The following is a 20,185-nucleotide window of genomic DNA, read 5'->3' on the forward strand; positions in this document are numbered from 1 at the left end:
TTTTATTTAACTAATCATTTATACTCAGACAAAAAATGAATAATATTTTAAAATAATATACGATAAACGTAGCGTGCAGATAAGATGTTTAACTCTGATAAGATAAATTAATATTTTTGTTAAATGATAAACTTATGTACTCTAGCATAGATTTTTCTATGGTAGCTCTTTTTAAGTGGAATAGAAAAAGATTAAAAACCCTACGAATGAATGTAAGATTTTTAAGCCAAGAAAGATAAAGTAAATATTCCTAACAAGATAATGAAATCATGTGTTTTAATACAGCCTTTTAAGCGGTAGCTTTTAAGAAAGAAATTCCTTAGAGTAGCGCGGCAAAGTAAAAGAGGTTATATGCATCGAAAGTGACATTCTAAACGACAGACAAAAATATGATAACCTCCGATCGAAGCAATCGTTTCACTTACGACCGTCATCGACAGTAAATAGCAGAGAAATTTACTCGATATTTACACGAAAATATTCTCAACGAACTACAATCGATTTTTTAAGAATTTGTTTAATATTTCTACCTCTTTTTATACATCCGAAAAGTGGTTTCGGAAATGAGAATAATTACAAACAAGTTCACAACATTTTCAATCAACTTTGAAACATTTTAATAAATTTTTCTTTCACCTTCCAAAAATTAATTTTGCAGATGAAGGAAGATTTTGTTTAATGCAAACGATTGAAGTGGCCGATTCGGTAAGTTCGAAATTACGATCTGACGAAAATTGCAAGCTGCATAACGCGTAATCGGTTACCTAGCGGTCGAGTTGTGAGCACGAGGTGCCCTTATCTGACCGTGATAACGCGGATCGCGATAAGGTAAGGTACAGTACGTCCTGGCGCCCGCACCTCGAACCAGCCCGATATCGTGCGACCTAAATTCGCGAACCTCGCGTTGGTCATCGACTTCGGCTGGTCTCAACCAATGAACACCTGTTATTACTGATGCAAATTGTTCGTATTAGCGCTATGGAAGTTTTAGGAGATACGTATGCACATATTTCGCTATTAGAAAATAATTAGATTCTATTATGTTATCTTATTAGGAGATAAGGTTATCGTTATTGGTAATGAGTTTTAAGTTTTCATAATTGGGTATTGATAATCGAGCAGTTCAATAAGCTGTGGAATTTTTTGGTTTTTGAATGTTAATGATTTTAAGTAAGTTCGAAGTTATCCTATAATTTTGAAATATGTTAAAATCGGTTCTGTTTCTTCGAGAACGATACCAGATTGCAACAGGAACTCGGTCTATCGCGACCTCTGAACTAGCTGTTTCCGGAAGCAGTGGGCCTCGCGTGTTTCCGCGTAAACGGGCTAGGAAATGGGCCGATCCCTCTCCGGTAAAGCTTACCGATGATGGGCGGAGTGAAGCTCGTTTAATTGTCTAGATATCGATCAACTAATAACCAGGATCCACGAAAAAAATATCGATCTAATGAAACGAATAACTAGGGTACGATCACTTCGATATTTCGAGAAATTTCTATGAAACGTCAATTAAAAAATTGGAGATCAATTACTATAATAAGTAGCAAAAAGTAAAATATTAAAAGCTCGATTTTCAGTGAAATCCCAATTTATAATTATTTTGTCGTTCTTAATAATAAAGGTAAGCTCGAAACCTTGCTTTTTCGAAATTGAAAGTAAAAGGTAAACTCTATGAGATACAAAAAATGATCTTTCAGCTGTAATTTGATTAATTTCACTTTTAAAGCAGAATTTACTGAAACGTGTAATCAGAATTTGCTAGGAAAAAATTACATTTAAGTTTATTTACTATTAAAGCAAAATTTATATTCTGATTGAAGAATAAAATATGATAAATTAAACGATCAATTAAAATGAACTGATTCCTAACCTATATTACGATCGATCGAAACAATAGTCACAGAACGATTGGACGAAGTTTCTAACGATCATAACAAGCTACTGTTTCATCGATTGAAGCAGATAAGAAAAAATTCGACAGAAGTATGCGTACGATGTGAATCATCGCGAAAATTCTAAGCAGGCTTTGCGATTTCGATTGGTCACGAGCTGATGTGGGTCAGGCATGGCCCGCACAGATGATACGCCGATAGCGTTTCTGATAAGCGAAGCGACTGACTGATTACGCACCGACGACCTACATCAACGCCACACGTACACATCTGTTCGTCGTTTCTCAGCGATAACTTCGCATTTTTTCAATCCTCTGGACCCTCGTTTTTCTGTCAGCCACCAGATAATGGCTGGAAGGCTATGTTATCAGTCAGATTCGTTTCTTACCCCTTCTTTTGGATTTCTTTAGTTGACCATGGTTGCTTGAGTACAAGCCAAATGATCTTTCCTTTATATAACAATTTATTAACTAATAATAATAATAAATTGACAAGTCCCAAATTATAGGTTATGTGGAACTGCGATATTTCCAAATTTCAAATTTTCAACTTAACGTTATCCGAACCAAGTAAATTATTTTTACAAAATCTCAGGAATAACTAATAATCCAAATCTTTTTTAAATAATATATAGTATCTATTCTAGGACGTGGCCCACAATTTCCCTAAATAGGATTTTCAAAGATATTTCCAACTAATGTCAGATGACCTTTAAACGCTGTGCAAACGTGATGACAGCAAGATCATTCTTGATCTTTTCCCATAGGGAAAAGGGAGAAGCAAAAAGAACTAAAGGAGAAACGAAGGGAAAACGAAATGAACCAGAAGGACACAGACTGCAACACAGATTTGAGGTTATGTAAGAGAGCCAGCCGCAGAAAAGAAAGATAAAAATACAGGATGGAAAGGTGCAGGAGGTGAAGGGAGAAAGCGGAGAGCCCAATGTTTGCTACAGTACAGAGAGGCGAGTCGCCTCCTCTGGCTGTCTCGCTGATAAGCGGCTGATAAGTGAACCGTTGGTAAATATAGAATGTCCCGATGTTCTCTCCTCGGTCACGTTGCATATCGACGAGATGTCTGCTCGCCGGTGTGCGGATATGTCAACGATACGTATGTTCTCCTATGTGCTCCTATCGAGCATTAAAATTGCGTCGTGACGCCACACTTTACCACTTAACCTCTACTACCGATTCTACAATTTTTCCATTCAGGAATTTTTCCACGTCTCACTTGCCGATATAATAGATCACAATTTTGATTTCGAATTGACTGATTTTTTTTTTGATGATAGGATTTTTTCTACGAGTAATTTTAATTGAATATTTGATCCTTGTTGAAAAGTATAACCTCTATTATTGATTAGGACATTCTTTTTTATCGAGCATGAAAATATAACGGTTAAAGGTTTTGTTAACTTGACATAGATTGAATTTTTTTGAACGGTCCCAGCAATTTTAATTGAATATTTGGCCTTTGTCGGAGACTTCGATTGAGAAACATTGTCACAAATGACTTGGATGTGATCCAAGTTTTCGTTCAAAGTTTTCACTTGAAATTGATTGATCTTTTTTCGAAAGGTTCCGGGAATAATTTAAATTGAATTGAATATTTCATACGATCTCTACTATTAATTCAATATGTTTTATACCGAATCAAATCATGTTCCCCAAGAGGAAATAAGATAAGTTCTTGGAAGCATGATCTGTCTGTGAATAGATGTCAAATGCAAGTGCAAACCGGAGGTTGGAAATGTACTTTCATCTGCGTGGTCCCCAGCTTGCAACGCCCCACCAGAGCTTTTGAGAACGGCTCTCCAGTGTGACTTCCGGTTCTCTAAACCACAGGCGGATACGGACCGGAAACACCAACGGAAGGTCACCGGAAGGATCATCGAAGGACATTGTGCAATTGCTTTCAAGATTGCAACTGCACTTTTCATTCAACCACTAACAGATATTTTCTTCTTCTTTTAAAATAAAAATAGCCTTTCCTTGAAACTGTTTCATTCAATAATTGATCTCTAATGTTCACTGACATTAAGATTCTTCAATAAAAAGGGCTAGAAAAGCTGACATTTATAAGAGTAACATTTTATGAAGATAATCCCACATTAAAACAAAAAACTCGATGTCTTCTACGTTTTGTTTTCTTCCTCTTCACAATTTATCACGTTCGACATTTCGTAAAATGTAGTTATACAGATATTGTCAAATTTCAATGAAAATTACATTTATGCCTGTAATTAGAGTTACATTTATAATCATAATCAGAAACATAAAATCTTCAAATTCCAAGAACCAACACGAAGAACAGTTCAAATCTCTAAAACTAAAATAACACAGACATAACCTAAAAAGATCCGGTAAGTATATATCTAGGGAATTATTTCCAACTTAAAAGTCCATCATCCGCGGAAGATCTGGTAAAACGAGAAACGCATCAGTGGTCCACTTGTTCAAGCAAAAAGTCGGAGACCTAACCTAAGTAAGGAGGAAGCATTATAAAAGAAAGAGACGAATACGCGAGAGATAAACAGCACGAAATAACCGGATACCAGGAGCAGACCTTCCCGCGCAAAAACGGCTCGTTCAGCGATGGAAAATTAAATGGTTGGACGCGTGTGTGCGTGTCTGCTGCACGAGTCAGAATAATAATTATATGGGCCAGTGCAGTCGATGCGTGGGAGGAACCGTGGCAACTCAACATATTGTCATTAACCTCGTCCCATCAGCGCCGCTTCACACTTACGGAGGCACACATACAGGGTGTTACAAAATTGTGGACGAATATTTGAAAATCACAAGAATTTCACACTTTTTATTTTTTACGGGATAATAAGTTATGGTTTATCGGTTTCCTAATTTTCACATCAATTAGTAGCTAAATATATAAATAAAATACTATAACTTGAAAAATAAGTCTGAAGTGACATATATTTTTATTTCACGAACGTAGAATGAACTTTTTTTTATTGTCCTGATATCTAGCATTATGAATATTGTTCGCTTTTTGTAACACGTTATATATGGATAGAGACAGAGAGAGACTCTGTGGCGCGAGTGCATTTACGTAACTGTTGCAATAATCTGCCGCATGAGTCGATATCACGCGATCATCAATGATCACGCCTCTCAGGTATCGACGCGTGAAGGCTGCTGGTTGAAAACCAGACGAAAGCTCGTGAACTTTGGGACTTTGGATAATAATATAGATATGCTGTATGTTATCCTTCTAAAAATATGCATTACAATTTGCATTTCTTGAATATTTTTTTCTTACGCTTTTTGCAATTTTTTTTTTTTGTAATTTTATTTCCAGTGTAGTATATTTATGTATTTAGGCGACTCCTATATTTGATTATAATCGAATTTCTTACATACACGATTCTATTTAACCAACTGATCACTAATATTAAAGAAACTCTCATGAAAGTAGATCTAGTCATTAATTATTCGTAGGTCACTATCAAAACAACCTAAACTAACCTAACCTAGTCACGGTTGTATGTATAGGCAACGATATGTCGAAGAACTATAATCTTAAATCAAGATACACCTTTCTCAAGAGATCAACAGCTCCAGGCCATATTACTACTCCTTAACATATTTCCCCACCAACGAACAACTCCCAAAACAAGCATCAGAACGGATGTCTCCTAAAAAAGAGCGAAAGGCAGCCGGGCAAGCATCAATTTCCCAGCCGATCCCCGACTCTGACGTCTCGCAGAACGCATAAGCTCTAAATAACGCGCAGTATACACGTTACTCTATCTGGTAGTATTAACCTCGCCTGCAACATACATGGCCGCCAACCGCACACAACTACCAGTTTCCATTGGCATGCGAATGAGCGAAGCCTAGTGATGGACTCAAGTATTTCGCAAGTAGGTTGGAACACCAACTGACAAGATTGGAATCCTACATGAGTATTTTAAAAATAGAAGCAGTACTCCCAAGTAGACCTAAATGTAAATCTGACAAATTTGGATCCTTTATCAGTGATCTGAGAAATACAATAAGTATTCCATGAGTAGATGAGTGGCATCTCGACGCTATAAAATTAATCTTGAGTGCTGGGTTTGAGTCATGATTATCAGTACATATTGAACTTAATCCCATCACTATTTAGCACTCGCGTGGCGCTAGTGACGTGTCAGTGGTCAAAGTATTAAGCTTCTATTGTGACCAATCCAAAAAAAGTTTAAGGTCCCGTTAGTTCGACACTGTCGCACAAAATTAACATGCGATAATTGCAAAGTAGAATTCTCAAAGTCACAGACGCATTATATATGAGTCAAATTTTGAGTTTGTTATTTACGACTGCCAGCGTTGTTGTTGAAGGCAAATTGTCAATTACAACAACTGAAGTATTATATCTTACGATTACTATTCGGATCCTGTGAAATGAAGCGGATTGGTTCGCATTTATTGGTTCATATTGAACTTGATCCCATCAGTAGCAGAGCCCTCTGTGCGTGTTGCTCACGCGAACCGTGTGCACTGCGCACGCACGCGTTCGTGTATCGCCACTCAAGGCCGTATCTGCATCCTGCTGCAATTCACACAGTACCACCCGCTATTAGCCGCTGGAAAATCCGTCGTGGGTTCTCAGACACATTCCGGGGCCGTGGAAAAAAATGGAAACGCTGGATGGATACGCGCAGTTAACCTCACCTGGGCTGATCCTCGCTTTCCACGGATTTCTCACTTTTCTTTCTTCCATATTGCCCGTCTTGTTTTTAACTTGTTTTAACCCTCTCTTTGTGGGGTTTGATCTAATTTTCTGAGTATATCGCTTAGATTATTTTTTAGAATTGTTTTAGGACTTTAGTGAATTTCTTCGTTATTTCAAATTCATTAGTTTCGAAAGAGAAGGTTTAAAATTCCCTAAATTCATTGTGTTTATTTCTCGCGACGTTCAGAAGATCTAAAGATAAATGTCCCTCGTCGAAAGGTGTGCATTATGGAAATCGTTTCAAATATTTGCGAGCATCGCTTATCTTTCGTCGTTTGTCATAGTGATGCGGGTCCAATCGGCAACAGCCGCGAACGAAATACCCATATCATACCAAAAACCGCTTAGAACCCCTCCGATAATGGGCTCTATTTCGTAATTAATGTTACAGCCCACATAAATGCGACTAAATAGAACATACTGTTTGTGGTAAATTAGTATGGGACATGCCAGCTGTTCTACTACCTAATTCATGCATTTAGCGTATCCTAGAGAGAAGCGAAAGTCCCTAGATCAACTCTTCTCTCAAAAAAAAGAACTCTGCAACTGTTTATAAATAAAGTAAAATAACTTAATAGTGTGTTAATGGGAGTGGCACTTCAAAAAATGTTCAAAGTGTAAAGAGTTAATTCATCGGCGTATCTCATCTAAGATTCCTAACCTCAATCTCTCTTTAAAAACCACGAACGATTAAATGCAACCTTCCAACTGCAAAAAGAAGTTAATTAAACGAGATTAATGAAAAACGAGTAAGGAGGGGGAAAGAGAGAAACGGAAATTCTAAGTGAAAAGTCAAGTTTTACTGATAACGACTAATTACCAGAGGCATAATTTATCAATGAAATGAGCTGGCGCGCGACTAATTAACAAAGACCAAAAGTAAAAGGATGAATCATTGCGATGAGATAGTCGTCGCAGAAAAATTCAACAGTTTCTCGCGGCTAACGACGAAGAAAAGTTATTAACGACGACAATCGATAATTTAGCCTAATAAAACTAGCGGCGCAGCGCTGGAATACGTAACCCCAGCAGAGGAAAAAGGGAGAAAAAGTTGCACCCTGCACATGGTAAAAGCAGCCAATTAGCACATGTCGCTGGGCACAGAAATATAACAATCAATTCTATTTTTAAATCGCCTGGAGACACAGCTCTCATTAGCTATTTGATCAGCTGTGGCTTTTCTTTCAGAAATATTTGGAGATCTCTTTTGTAACGTTTTTTAAAAATAACTTTATTGTTATAAAATTATTATATAGTATAAAATTGCCTGAATAAAAGTTTAATGAACATTTTTAGAACTACACTTTACAACTGTAGAAGAAGCTCGCCTGACCGGTTTATCTGATATCAAAAACCTTCATTAACGTTAGATAATACTTCTTTTATAATCCATCGGACTATTTATCAGACCAGGAGTTTCGTTCGTTCAACGAGGAAAAGAAGCGAGGAGGTTAAGTCAGCCTGTTAAGTTCTCGTTTGGCGCACGAATTTCCTGAATTCAGAAACCACGGCTGAATTTTCTCCTGACAAACTGCGTCCCTCATTCATCTTTTGTTTAGTTGCTACGGAAGACCTTGCAAGAATTCTTTAAAATTCTTTATTTACTTTCTACCTTGGGGAATTTTTCTGAATGCGACATCTTGCTGCCGAATCTATTATCTAAATATTTTCACCAACGTGAAAGAAATATTGAAATTAAAATTTCTCAATTTTGTGCTTCCTCCTAATCAAAAATTTTAATCTGTTATATTTTCTTAGAAATTCATTTCCTCGCATCTACTGGATAAATCCATAAATCTACTGGATAAGTCCACTAAAATGTTGACCTAACCTCACAAATAATTCTCCTTTAAGATCTTCTTGCTGGAAAGCTTACCTTCATGAGAGAAAATCATATTTCAAAAATTATATTTCATTGACGAGTCGTATGTGTCGATGTGAAATTGAGAAACACACTGACGAATGCTATGTTTAATATACATTTAAATATTTAACTGCGCGTATTTACTCTACTAATCTCAACTACGTATCTGTTTTCCTAACCTAATCTTCATCGAAGCTCCGTTCAACTTGACTCAGAAAATTTCCAAGACCTCGACAACAAACGTCCACCCCCAAGAGGCAATTGAACGAGCTTATCATCGGCGCCCATCGTAGTCTGTATCGCGATCGCCTGGAAGCTTCGCGTGCGTCGAAGCTGGCACGCGAGAGAGCGGTGCAGTATGGCAGTAGTGCAAGCAATCACTTGGATTGACGGAAGTGGACACGAGAGACACAACGACTGCAGTGGACGAAGAGAGGGCAGAGGAGACGGGGGAAGTCTGCGTGAGAGGAGAACGTGGCCGGTGACGTCACATCCGGTAGCTGGTCGACGTTTCACTCTCTTTTTCTCTTTCGCAGAACGCGCGCGCCATCAACAGAAAGAAACGCGAACGCGTGCACTGAATTCCTCATCTGTCCCACGTTCCTCGGTCATGCGTCTTTGCCAGGATTTACACGTGTCATCTTTCTTTTAGCAAGTTCGTAGGTTGAGGATTGCTCAGAAGAGATGAGATTGATTACTTCTGCAGTTTGAGAACTTCTGCATAGAATAATTTTCTGACAATACAGTAGAACTGTACTATATATTATTAGTATTGAAGCTTTCGAGATAGTGATAATGATAGTGATGATAGCTTCGTCGGTTTCATTGGCTTGAGGACTCTCGATGAAGCTAGCCACTCTAACAGTGATAAACAACCCAACGATATCGAAGATCGAGAGCTTCGAAACTTGTGTAACTTGGCACTACATTTTATCAATGTGTATCATTTGGTCTCTGATGAAGCTAACTGCAGTACTTTCCAAAAACAATGTTCCATCCCTTCATAGAGAATTCGGAATTCCTAAATAACAAGAGCTCCACTTACCTATTTTACTGTTGGGACTGTAAGGATCGTAGCTGCTGGTGCTCATAGGGCTGGCGTATCCGTTGTTGCTACTGGGCTGCTGCTGCTGTTGATGCGCCAAGGGGCTGGAATGAGCGAGAGGCGGTTGCTGTTGCTGCGACTCGGTCAACTGTTGCTGAGGATTCGTGTAGACCACGTGTTGGCCCTGCAGCGTGGCGGTCGGCGAACCTGGGCTGTTCGCGGCTAGCCAGTCGTCGGGTCTGGCGCTTTTGTTACCCGCCGCGATCCCAGCGAACAGGCCACCGGCCGCAGTAACCGGGCCTGCGACCGATGAGGACGTCGTGGACGTTCCAGCCAGGAGTTCAGGCGTCTCGGCCTTGACCAGCGTCAGGGACGCGGCTCCAGCCACCACAGAGGTGATCGTTCCGACGCCTGCTACCCCGGTATTCGAGCCTCCGTTAGTCGTGTCCATGCTGGAGTCGCTGGTGTCCATGCTGGACGTCGCTGGATCCGCAGTGGCTAACCTGGAAGTGGCTGCCAACACGACACCCCCCGTGCCAACCACTCCCGACGCCTCATCGTAACGCACCGCTACGTTGCCGCTCACTAAGCTGGCCACCGTGACGGGTCCTCTACTCACCTCTGTTCACTTGCCTCTTAAAGTCCCCTAGGGAGATTCTAGTCGCTTTCGTAAACCTTTTCTCCCAATTTTCTGATGGTTTTGATGAAATTCGAGGTGGTTTGTCGAGTTTTGACGATGTTTGAAGAGGTTTGAAGAGGTTTGGCTGGCTTGTTTAAGGGGTTCACGATAACCTGGCGGCTTGAAAGGCAGTGGTTTTCGTCGTCAGAGGCTCCCAGGCTCGATTAATTGGGTTCTAACACCTGGATGCCGATGGGTGCTCTGTGAATTTGGATTCGTATGGGGATCGCAAGAGTAAGACCCAAGTTTGTCCTACGTTTGGTAGGGTATGAGCGTGTCTTGGGTCCAAGCCTCTTAATCTAACTGCTATTATGCACGCGATTATGCTCTGGTTACAAAGGACGAGACTCGAATTGGTTGCACCGATTGCTTTTTGGACTCTCGTCGAGGGACTTCCTCTACCGCATCTTGAAGTGCGCCTCGAACCGCGGGCCCAGGTGCATGCTAGTCGAGTCGGATCGTCGCCCGTTGCTGTCTTGAGGTATCTACAACAGAAGACAATAGCTTGGTCAGTCAAAGTCTTGTTGGATTATGTCTCGTTAGATTAATTCAATTTTTATTGTTTTTCTGTCTGAATCGTAGATACCAGGAGCCGTACTTTTCGAAAAATCTGTACTTTTCTAAATGTACAATAGAAGAGTCTCTAACTGTGCAAGCTACGGCCGCCACAAAATTATCAAACTGGTTTCTTTCATACTTTTCATAGCCACGGAATCTCACAAGATAATTAACAGTCTATCATAATAATTCCCGCGCTAGAAATAAGATTAGAAGTGTCAAGGTTCAGTGTACCCAGAATTTGCATTTCAATCGTTATGGCTACCACATTATCCATTAACATCATCACTCGGTTTATCGTTAACGGATCTCAATAGATCGTCTGAAAAGGACGCGATACGTGTAATTTTACGCCTCTCAGGATGATCAATGCATCGATAAATATAAGCTGACTTAGCAAAGTCTAAAGCTTGTTCTGTATGAATGGCGAGCTAATGGAAAATTAGTGAAAATCAATGGAACATTGATAGGAAATTGACGAGCAATTAATAGAAAAGTTCGTAATACGATCTATTTCACGCGACATTGCTCTAGCATGGAATTTGTCTTAATAAAATTTCTATTTTCAAATCATTCACCAGAGTCATTAATCCGTAAAAAAGAAGGGTGAAACGGATGGAAAAAAGCATAATTGTTTGGAAATTACAGGTTCCAGAAGAAATGTGTATATATACTGTACAAGAGAGTGCACACGACACGTCATTACGTCTAAGAGGAACTTCAGAACAGCTCTCGATCGACGCCACGCAATTTCCTCCTGCGTGGAGAAATCGTGGGTAATGATACGCTTGAACGATCGGACGAGCAGCAATGAAACGGGAGCTGGATATTCTTGGTCCTCTGATCTAAACTTTCAGTCGCCTGAAAAGCCACCACCAGTGCCAATAAAGTTCTTGCAAGCTCGTGACAATCGCGACGGTTCACCGAATTGCGCGATCACAGAGGATATTTGCGACTGGGAAGATGAAACGAAAAGTAAAAAGAAAGACCAGGGTAGTTCGAAAGATTAGGAAATAGAAAAAATTATGGAGAAAATTGTCAGGAAATTGCGAATAGAATTCTTCATTTAACAAAAATTTATAATAAAGATTTCTAGTTAAAATTAGCAAAAATTACAGAACCTATCAACGAAATAAATTTTCACTCAACTTAATTTCGAAATAAATCGATGAATCATCGAGAGAAATTATTTATCCATAAATCGATTAAAAAATAGTAGAAAATTAAAAAATATTCATGGCAAATGTAGCTTTACTCCTTAAATCACTTTTTTAAGATACAGTTTGAAACTTTTAAAATACAAGGACGACGATATGGCAAGTGGTTTAAATGTCTCAAGTGAGAGAATAAGAGGGTCGGGATGCATCTGACAGGGCAGACGGTTGTTCAACGCGGCAGAGTCACGTGGAAATTGAGCAATTGAGAAAGAAGAGGATTACGACAACGCAGAAGTTGCGTCCCGGAGACACGTCGCTTGAAACAATGCAATTGTAAATTGATAGGATGCTCTGTGTCGGTAGTAGGACGCCTTTTTATCAAGTAACGACGAGTGAAAGTCGCTGCTGGTCACGTGGGCAAATCGCTTTTTACAATTCGCCCGTAAAAACAGTTAAAACTGCAATAAATTGCTGTAATCACATTGTGCCAAGCAAAATATTCTATATAATTCGAAATCAAAGACTATTACCTCTCACTTATTTATTTTCAAGAAGTTTTCAACTTGAAAATTCACTGTAACACACGTTTCTTAAAAAAAAAAAGAGAAGATTCTCGTTTGATATTCGAAAATATCACTATAACGCGTTTAAATCACTCGAAACTATCACAAATCACGAATTTTCACTGTAAAAATAACTTCAAACTACCTGAAACCAATATTTTCGAAATAGCATTAAGATCACAATTGCAGAAGCTTTTTATCTTGAAATTAAAACAATTATTTCTACAATTGGCAGAGAAGAGAATTTTATTTCTATTTACGAGAAATTAATTCCATTCGTCGTACACTTCACTGGGAACAATAACAGCGATGAAACTATAGAACCACCATAGCGATTTTTAAAAAGCAATTCTTCAATCTGAATCACACTTCACTGAGATCTAACAGCAAGAAAAGCTGTATAAAACCACGGCAACAATTAACAAAATTAGATTTTCCAGCTTCGATGAATCGTACGTACCGCGACAAACGCATTTAGCGATCGCTGCGCCATCTAGGCTGTCCGAAACAGCGTCGAAACAAAACTAAAACGCGGCGGGAATCCCCAAACGCGAAAACCAGCGGACAGTAACGTTGGCGAATCGACGTGGAACGAGCGTTTCGGGGAGACGAGTCGTATGGTGCGACGCAGTTGTCCAAACCGTCCCCACCATGGCGATCCATAGGCCTTGAAACGATGACCAATGGCGAGACAAGGCAGAACGATTGGGTCTGCGACTTTCTACGCAACTCCGGCCTGGCTGGCCCCAAAAAGACAACTGAGAATTCCGATTGCGACCAGGTCTGCCCTCTCGGCTCCCCTCTAACCTCTTTTGTTTACCTGTCGTTTCCCTACCACCTTCTCGGTCTCGCAGCTCCATAACGGGCCTGTTACGTTTACTGATATTCCATTTGTACATTTGGAATATGTTATGATATTTTTCAGATCCGAGTTTTTACTTTTGTAGTTGACATTTCTTAATTTTGGACCAGGAGCTTCGCAACAATTGCCAAGTATTTTTTGGAAATACAAAATCTTTTTTAGAGACGAAAGGTCATTTTCGGGCAGGTTATTTTCTAGTTGCAATTATTTTTATGGAAAATCTAGTTTGTTGGTATTCCGTTTGGATCCTGACGTATTTGGAGTTTGTTGAGGATTTGTACGAACGACAGATCATAGTTGCTGTATCCTAGGCCTGATCTATCGGGCAGTACATCGCTCGTGTCAGTGCAGTGGAGACCGTGTACCCGAAAACAGCGATTTATTAATCACCGTTGTCATCTGGAACACGCACGGCCGACTTCTGACAATAGCAGCCTGGTAGGCCGTGTGTCACCAGCAGAACGACCAAGCTTGCTCTGCACGTCGTTGCGGCACGACTAATCGATTATTAAAGTCGGACATGGCGCATCGCCGATGACACTCGGAGTGATCCTAATATTTGGACGCGGTTCAATTACTAAATCAGCTTTGACGGCGGGATCCTCGCTAATTAACGGGAGTAACATCAGTCATTCGGTAGAAAACTTCGGTAGAAAAATCCTAAAAATAAATTAAAAATACAAATTCCAGACGTCTCACAATCAATAAAAGGAGCAACAAAAAAAAAAAAAAAAAAAAAATGATTCAAAGACTGCATCGGATCAACTGCTCACAGACAAAATAAAAAAGGTCTTAAATCCGGTTTGCAAAGTGTGAGAAGACTCCGCATGTAGTATGCAAATTAGATGGATCTCTGTGAGCAGGTCTGGTGGATCAGGCTCGGCAAAAGAGCTAGGAAGTTCAGAAAGTGCGACGAAAGGGTACGAAAATCGTACGAGTAGTTGTGCAGCTAGTAAAATATCGATCCAATCACAGTGTACGCCCCTTTACCCTGTCCCTGGCGCTGAACTCATGGGGATTCTGGGTAGGGGGACAGCCTAACCTTCGACACTAACCCTGACCCACCCCACTATGGTCGCTCGCCAATTCCTACCTTCCTTTCGCGACACTCTCACATTTCTCTATCCTTTCTTTAGAACCTACGTTTTGATCTTTCCATTTGATTTTTGGAAATATTCATTTTCTTAGGGAAACATTTCCTCAGTTCGGTTGCCATCGATGATGAGAACAATGACTTGCATCGGAACAATCGGCGATCCTTCATAGACAATAGCATTTTCTAAATGATATTCGTTCAAGTGATATTGCAACCTCATCCTGATCGTACAATTTCTTTTTCGCTATAAACCAAGTCAGCCCGGTGCGGTATTCAATTTCCAATAATTGCGGCTGAAGAGAGTCCGGTGCCTTTTTCTAGCGGTGCTATTTCGTTTTCAACGTAAAAGCTGGTGAGAAACACATCGGCGTCGTCGGTATCGAAACACGTCCGGATATTATTACGGATATTGAATTCATGTCGGAGGCTTGGACGTGCGCGTCGAATCACAAATTGAATGCGCGGTTGAATCGCGCCTGTACGACGGCAACCGGGAACAGCGTTGCGCCACGCGAAATAGTATATCAACAGGTAGCCCCTCGCGGTTTTTGTCGTATTAATGCTGTTAAATCGAGCAAAATCCTAGCTCCGGTTCAGAAACGTTGACATGAATGGTGGCTTTCGTATGAAGGACAGTAAATCGATGATATAATCAGTTATGAAAGTGATCGAAGCTACAGTGGCTCACGAAAACACTTTTCACAGTGAAGTTCAAGAGAAAATGACAAGAAATTCCGAGACGTATTTGAAACAGAGAAAATAAATAAGAAAATTGCGAGACAAAATCAATGTCTCGTAATATATTAGATATATTCTTTAAATATGTTTCAAATATTTAGCAAAAATGTTTACTACAGTGAAATATAGGGTTTAATGAACTCCATTGTATTTTTCATATTAAGAAGTTTACAGAACCCTTTTGATTTAGAAAGAACAGTGTAATTTCTATTATTTGAATTTATTGAAATAACAATTAGAATGGGATGCAAGCATAACAAGCAGAATAGGATTTAAGATAGAAAAATGACGCTGACATAAGTATAATAATAAAATGGGGATGAACATGAGCAGGGCGAGTGGTCGAATTTTTTCATAAAATTTTAAGTAATTCATGCGTGTGCTCAGCAAATAAAGGAAACAACGCGTGTCTGGATTAATTTGAATTAACCAGCGCCGAGTTTGCATGGAATCGTGAAGCATGTTTTAATTTAGGGCAGAGCTACGTGAGGTCTAATTATACGATTCATTTGGACGAAATTAAAAATCTTGCCTTGCATAAAAGCTTTTATTTTAGTCGAAATTATTACGTTTATTGTGCATCAACTGGGGATTCTATAAAATTGAAGAAATTATTCCAAAATTGGTAAAGAAGAAGTCACATTGCTAAGTAGGTCGAGACATTCGTGATCAGACATCCTTAACGCTGCAGTCTCTGACGATCCATCTAGGGTTACACGCAGGAATTTCTGTCTCAACGAAACCATTTCACCATTTAACTATTTTTATCGTAAATGCTATTTTTATTTACAAATAGAACCCCACTTGTCTTCAATTTTTTCTGCAATCTGGATTTTCTCTGGGACGCGGAGGGTTCAAAGATAGATTTCGCTTCTGTGGTGAGTAACAGGCACGGATGCGATCCTCCTCCTGCATCCTCTAGTAGCTGGTGGAAGGTTCATGGCTCGTCTGGATGAGGGGGGTTGCAGGGTGGAGGGATTTATTGCTCAGAGGTCGCAGCCGGGATCCGCATCCTAGAGCTGGGCTAGGCATTGACCTAGATGTCCTGTTTGCGTTTCTAGCGTCATTTTCTTTCGTCTTTCTCTCCACCCACCCTGTCTTCACACATTTATTCTCATCCCTTGTACCACTTTCTATAGACTATACGTTCTATACCGATTTTTGTCAATTTTGGAATATAGAAATTTTAATTTAATTACTCTAAAATTTTAAGATTTAATATTGGGATTACACGAGTCAAAATGACCAATTTTTAATTTTTTATACATTATTTTTCTTCTTTTTCGTATTTCTTCATATGTATTTGCTCATATGTCAGAGGAGCGAAGGTTCCGCATGTGGTTCTAATTCGATGAGCAGAGACTGTAGAGTTAAGGACGTCTGACCGCAAGCGTCTGAATCTACATCTTCTCTCACGTTTGTAGAATGGACGTTAAAACTCATTTGCATTAAAATCACTCCACCTAATATTCCATTTCAATAACCAAAACCCATAGTCAAAACTCCCACCAATCACAGAACCATCCATGGATCAATACGAAGATCAGGAATCTTACAGTATCGTCAAAAGTATGAAAACCTTGCCTGTATACGAGGAATATCCTCCAGCGATTACTTGCACGTTTCAACGTCATGAAAAGAGAGAAGAAGAGAGGTTGATGGAAGAGAGCCAGCCCAGGGCCAGAATCTGCAGTCGAACGAGAAGCTAGGAAGAGGCACACAGGACTGCAGGGATACAGTCAGCGAACGAGGATGGAGAAAGCGGAGAGAGGACATCTAGGTCAATGCCTGTCCTCGCTCCAGGGTTCGTATCCCGGCTACAACATCCGATCAACACCACCCTGCAACCCTCTTTGCGTCGAGACTCTCTCTCCCAACCACCGCGCCTCCCAGCGGCGTGTCGCGTATCTCGAAAAGACGCCATAGTTGGATCTCTATAGGGTGAGGCGGAAATTGTGCTGAGACTAAAAGGACCCGGGAAACCTTTCTGCGAGATGAAACTCTTTGACGAACTTTTAGATTGGGGTAAATGTTCGGGTCTAAAGCGACGATTTATATTATATGGATTTTTAGATGGTAAAAAGTATAGCCGTTATTGGGGAACGTAAGGAGGAGGAATGTAAGAAGATGGTTTGATATATGAAAAATATGAGGTTAGAAAATTTCAGTTAGAAAATTTATTGAAATTTTCATAGGAACTGCCTGCAGAAATTCTAAATATTTCTGGGAATATTATATGGACTTTGAAACCTTTTTAGGGATTTTCCATCAACTTCGAAGTCTTCTTAGAGGCTTCTTGTTAGGCACTTCATTTCTCATACAAAATTTATTAAAAAGCTTTTATAATTCTAGATCCACCTATTAAAATTCTCGAAAAGGAATTTTGTAAAAATCTGCTCAATTCGGTTATTAAAGAGCAATATCGGAAATCGAAAATTGACCACACATTCGCATCAGAATCGGAGATTTAAATTAACCCTCTTTATAATCACCCTGCGAGTTTCGCCCCACCCAGTATACGCGTCTGCCTAGGCTTCCTCCTCTCGTTGGCCCGTGTCTCACTCTCTCCTGGTAACTAGGCCATCAGATCGATCCTGCAGCGGCACCAACACCGCTGCAAGCATTGCCACCACCACGGCAGAACGTCGTCTCAAGTTTCTCCGAGTTGGTCTGGGTTAGGTCTGGGTTAGATCCTCTTCGAGGCCACTCCAGACTTCGGATTCTGGCCGCAGAGGGCCGAGAAAAGATTTCACCGCCTAGTAGAACGTGTTCCTTTGGTCACGTGCATCTTGCATAAAGTTAGAACTCGCGATTCTGCTGAACCAACTTCTCAGTTTGCGGGCTTTATACGTTGGTAGCACTCATTAACACCTCGATGGGTCGAATGGAAGTGGAAGTTGAAGAAAATGGATGATACTTGAGAAAATCGTCCGATTCAATGGTTCGTGTAGCTTTGATGAAATTTTAATTTCAGGCCAAATCCTTGCCTCGATATTCAACTTTATAGATATAGCAAAAGATTATGAAATCGCAATGAATAGTCGACTGTGATTAAATTTTACATATAAGAATCCCAAACGATACGATTTTTATCGTGGGGACCTTCTAATGTTCCTAGACTTTTCCCCTATAGATCTAGTAACTTTATAGTAATAATCGTTACATGGAAACGTGAAAGCGAATCCTAACGTGAAAGAAATTACGAGTCCATTTAATTGGAACAGCCAATACGAAACACAGCGAGGAACAGTGGCAGATCTGACCTGGATGCAAGATTCATCGGCGATGATGCTGGCAGCCAGACCAGTTAATTTTTCCACTGCATCCAGCGAAGAAACCGATGATCCTGACTATCGTTGACCCCGATGCCAACATCGAGGCCGCGATTATCGCGTCGAGCCACCGATATCAAGCGTTTTCGTCCACGTTACGACAGCCATTACGTAATCGTTACACCGGCTAGACGTTTGAATGGAGCTTCTGTTTAGTTTTGAGTCATCGGCTGCGTGATTTAAACCCTGCTCAGTTAATTAGGTGTCAGGTTGGAGCAATTCACTTCCGTTTGATTAAATATGGAATAACTTATAGGAATTTTGCCAACCTAACCTAAAATTTTAGGCTTGTTTTTGATATGTTTTTTAATGAATCTCTAATCGATGATGACATTAAAAAATATCCGAATTTTAATTGGAGATTATAAGTGTTTTGCATTTAGAATGATCTTTGATTAAAACATACAAAAATTCTATAAGATTATTGTAAGTTACAGGAAGTCTGTAACGTACTGTACGCGTCATAGTTACAGCGTCCATTTCCAATTGGAAAAAAAAATGGAAAAAAAAATTAGAGAAAGGAAAAGAGCAATTCACTTCCGTTAGACTAAATATGGAATAACTTATAGGAATTTTGCCAACCTAACCTAAAATTTTAGGCTTGTTCTTGATATGTTTTTTAATGAATCTTTAATCGATGATGACATTAAAAAATATCCGAATTTTAATTGGAGATTAAAAGTGTTTTGCATTTAGAATGATCTTTGATTAAAACATACAAAAATTCTATAAGATTATTGTAAGTTACCGGAAGTCTGTAACGTACTGTACGCGTCATAGTTACAGCGTCCATTCTCAATTGGAAAAAAAAAAAATGGAAAAAAAATTAGAGAAAGGAAAAGGTCTTGTAAAATGTAAAATTGATATTGCTTCGTTTACAAGGGAGTATTAATTATGACAGTATGCGATAGTTTCCAGTATTTTTGAAAACTTTCTTTTCCATAATTCTTCTTATTAATATTAAATTATCCTGAGAACGATTAGTGTCCTTGTTCTAATCCGAGATAGATATAAGTAGAGCCTAACTGCTATTTTCCTATCTGCTGTTGATATCAAGAAACGAGGCGTGCTTTTCCAAGATGCACTTTCGAACGGTCGATAAGGATCGACATTGATCCAAATGAGCGGTCTGATGTTTGCACAATCCAGGCTAAACGTGTTCGCTGTCTGCTGACCCGCAAGTAGGTCGCGACAGCCTCCATCTGAAAGTTCATGGTCCATCGCAAGAAGAAAACACTGTGGTTAACCTCTTCTTATTACTCCAACCCTTTATGCTATCGATACAATGCACGAAAAATTGTCCAGAAAATATTTTTTCTATATTGACGTGTGCTTCATAGTCGACAGATTATTGGTGGATTGATATCTTTAAAAAGTAAGTGGTCATCAGATAGAGAATTGCTGTATTACTAATTAATAGATTGATATTTAGAAAATTAGCAATAACTGGTTTGTTATTAGCAAAATTAATATTTTGGAACTTGGTAAATGAAAAATTCACAAGTGATAGCTTAATTGGAGGACACTGCCTGCACCAAAAATTCTCAAATTGTACTAATTATCTAATTTGTTTCAAAATGTTAATGAAAATAAATGTCGTTGGTATTAGAAGAGAAGAAAAATTGCAACATTTGGTAACGTATCCTTTGAAGACCATAAGTTGTT

The 20,185-nt window shown here is 39.4% G+C and overlaps 1 protein-coding gene across 5 annotated transcripts in view; it reads right to left on the minus strand.

Annotated features, from left to right (window-relative positions):
* Positions 1-20,185, minus strand: part of LOC100646757 (ecdysone receptor) — a 188,212-nt gene that overhangs the window by 67,201 nt on the left and 100,826 nt on the right. For 4 of the 5 annotated variants that reach the window (XM_012317565.3, XM_048413157.1, XM_003401619.3 and 1 more), the window contains one exon: positions 9,536-10,699. In XM_012317565.3, coding sequence (XP_012172955.2) covers positions 9,536-10,007 — 472 coding nt within the window. In that variant the 5' untranslated portion in view covers positions 10,008-10,699. Of the gene's footprint in view, positions 1-9,535; positions 10,700-12,459; positions 12,481-20,185 lie in introns of those variants that run through there. The other variant, XM_048413156.1, reaches the window with a different exon arrangement.

The sequence above is a fragment of the Bombus terrestris genome, chromosome 16 (genome assembly GCF_910591885.1).
Source record: "Bombus terrestris chromosome 16, iyBomTerr1.2, whole genome shotgun sequence".
NCBI classification, from domain to species: Eukaryota; Metazoa; Arthropoda; class Insecta; order Hymenoptera; family Apidae; genus Bombus; species Bombus terrestris.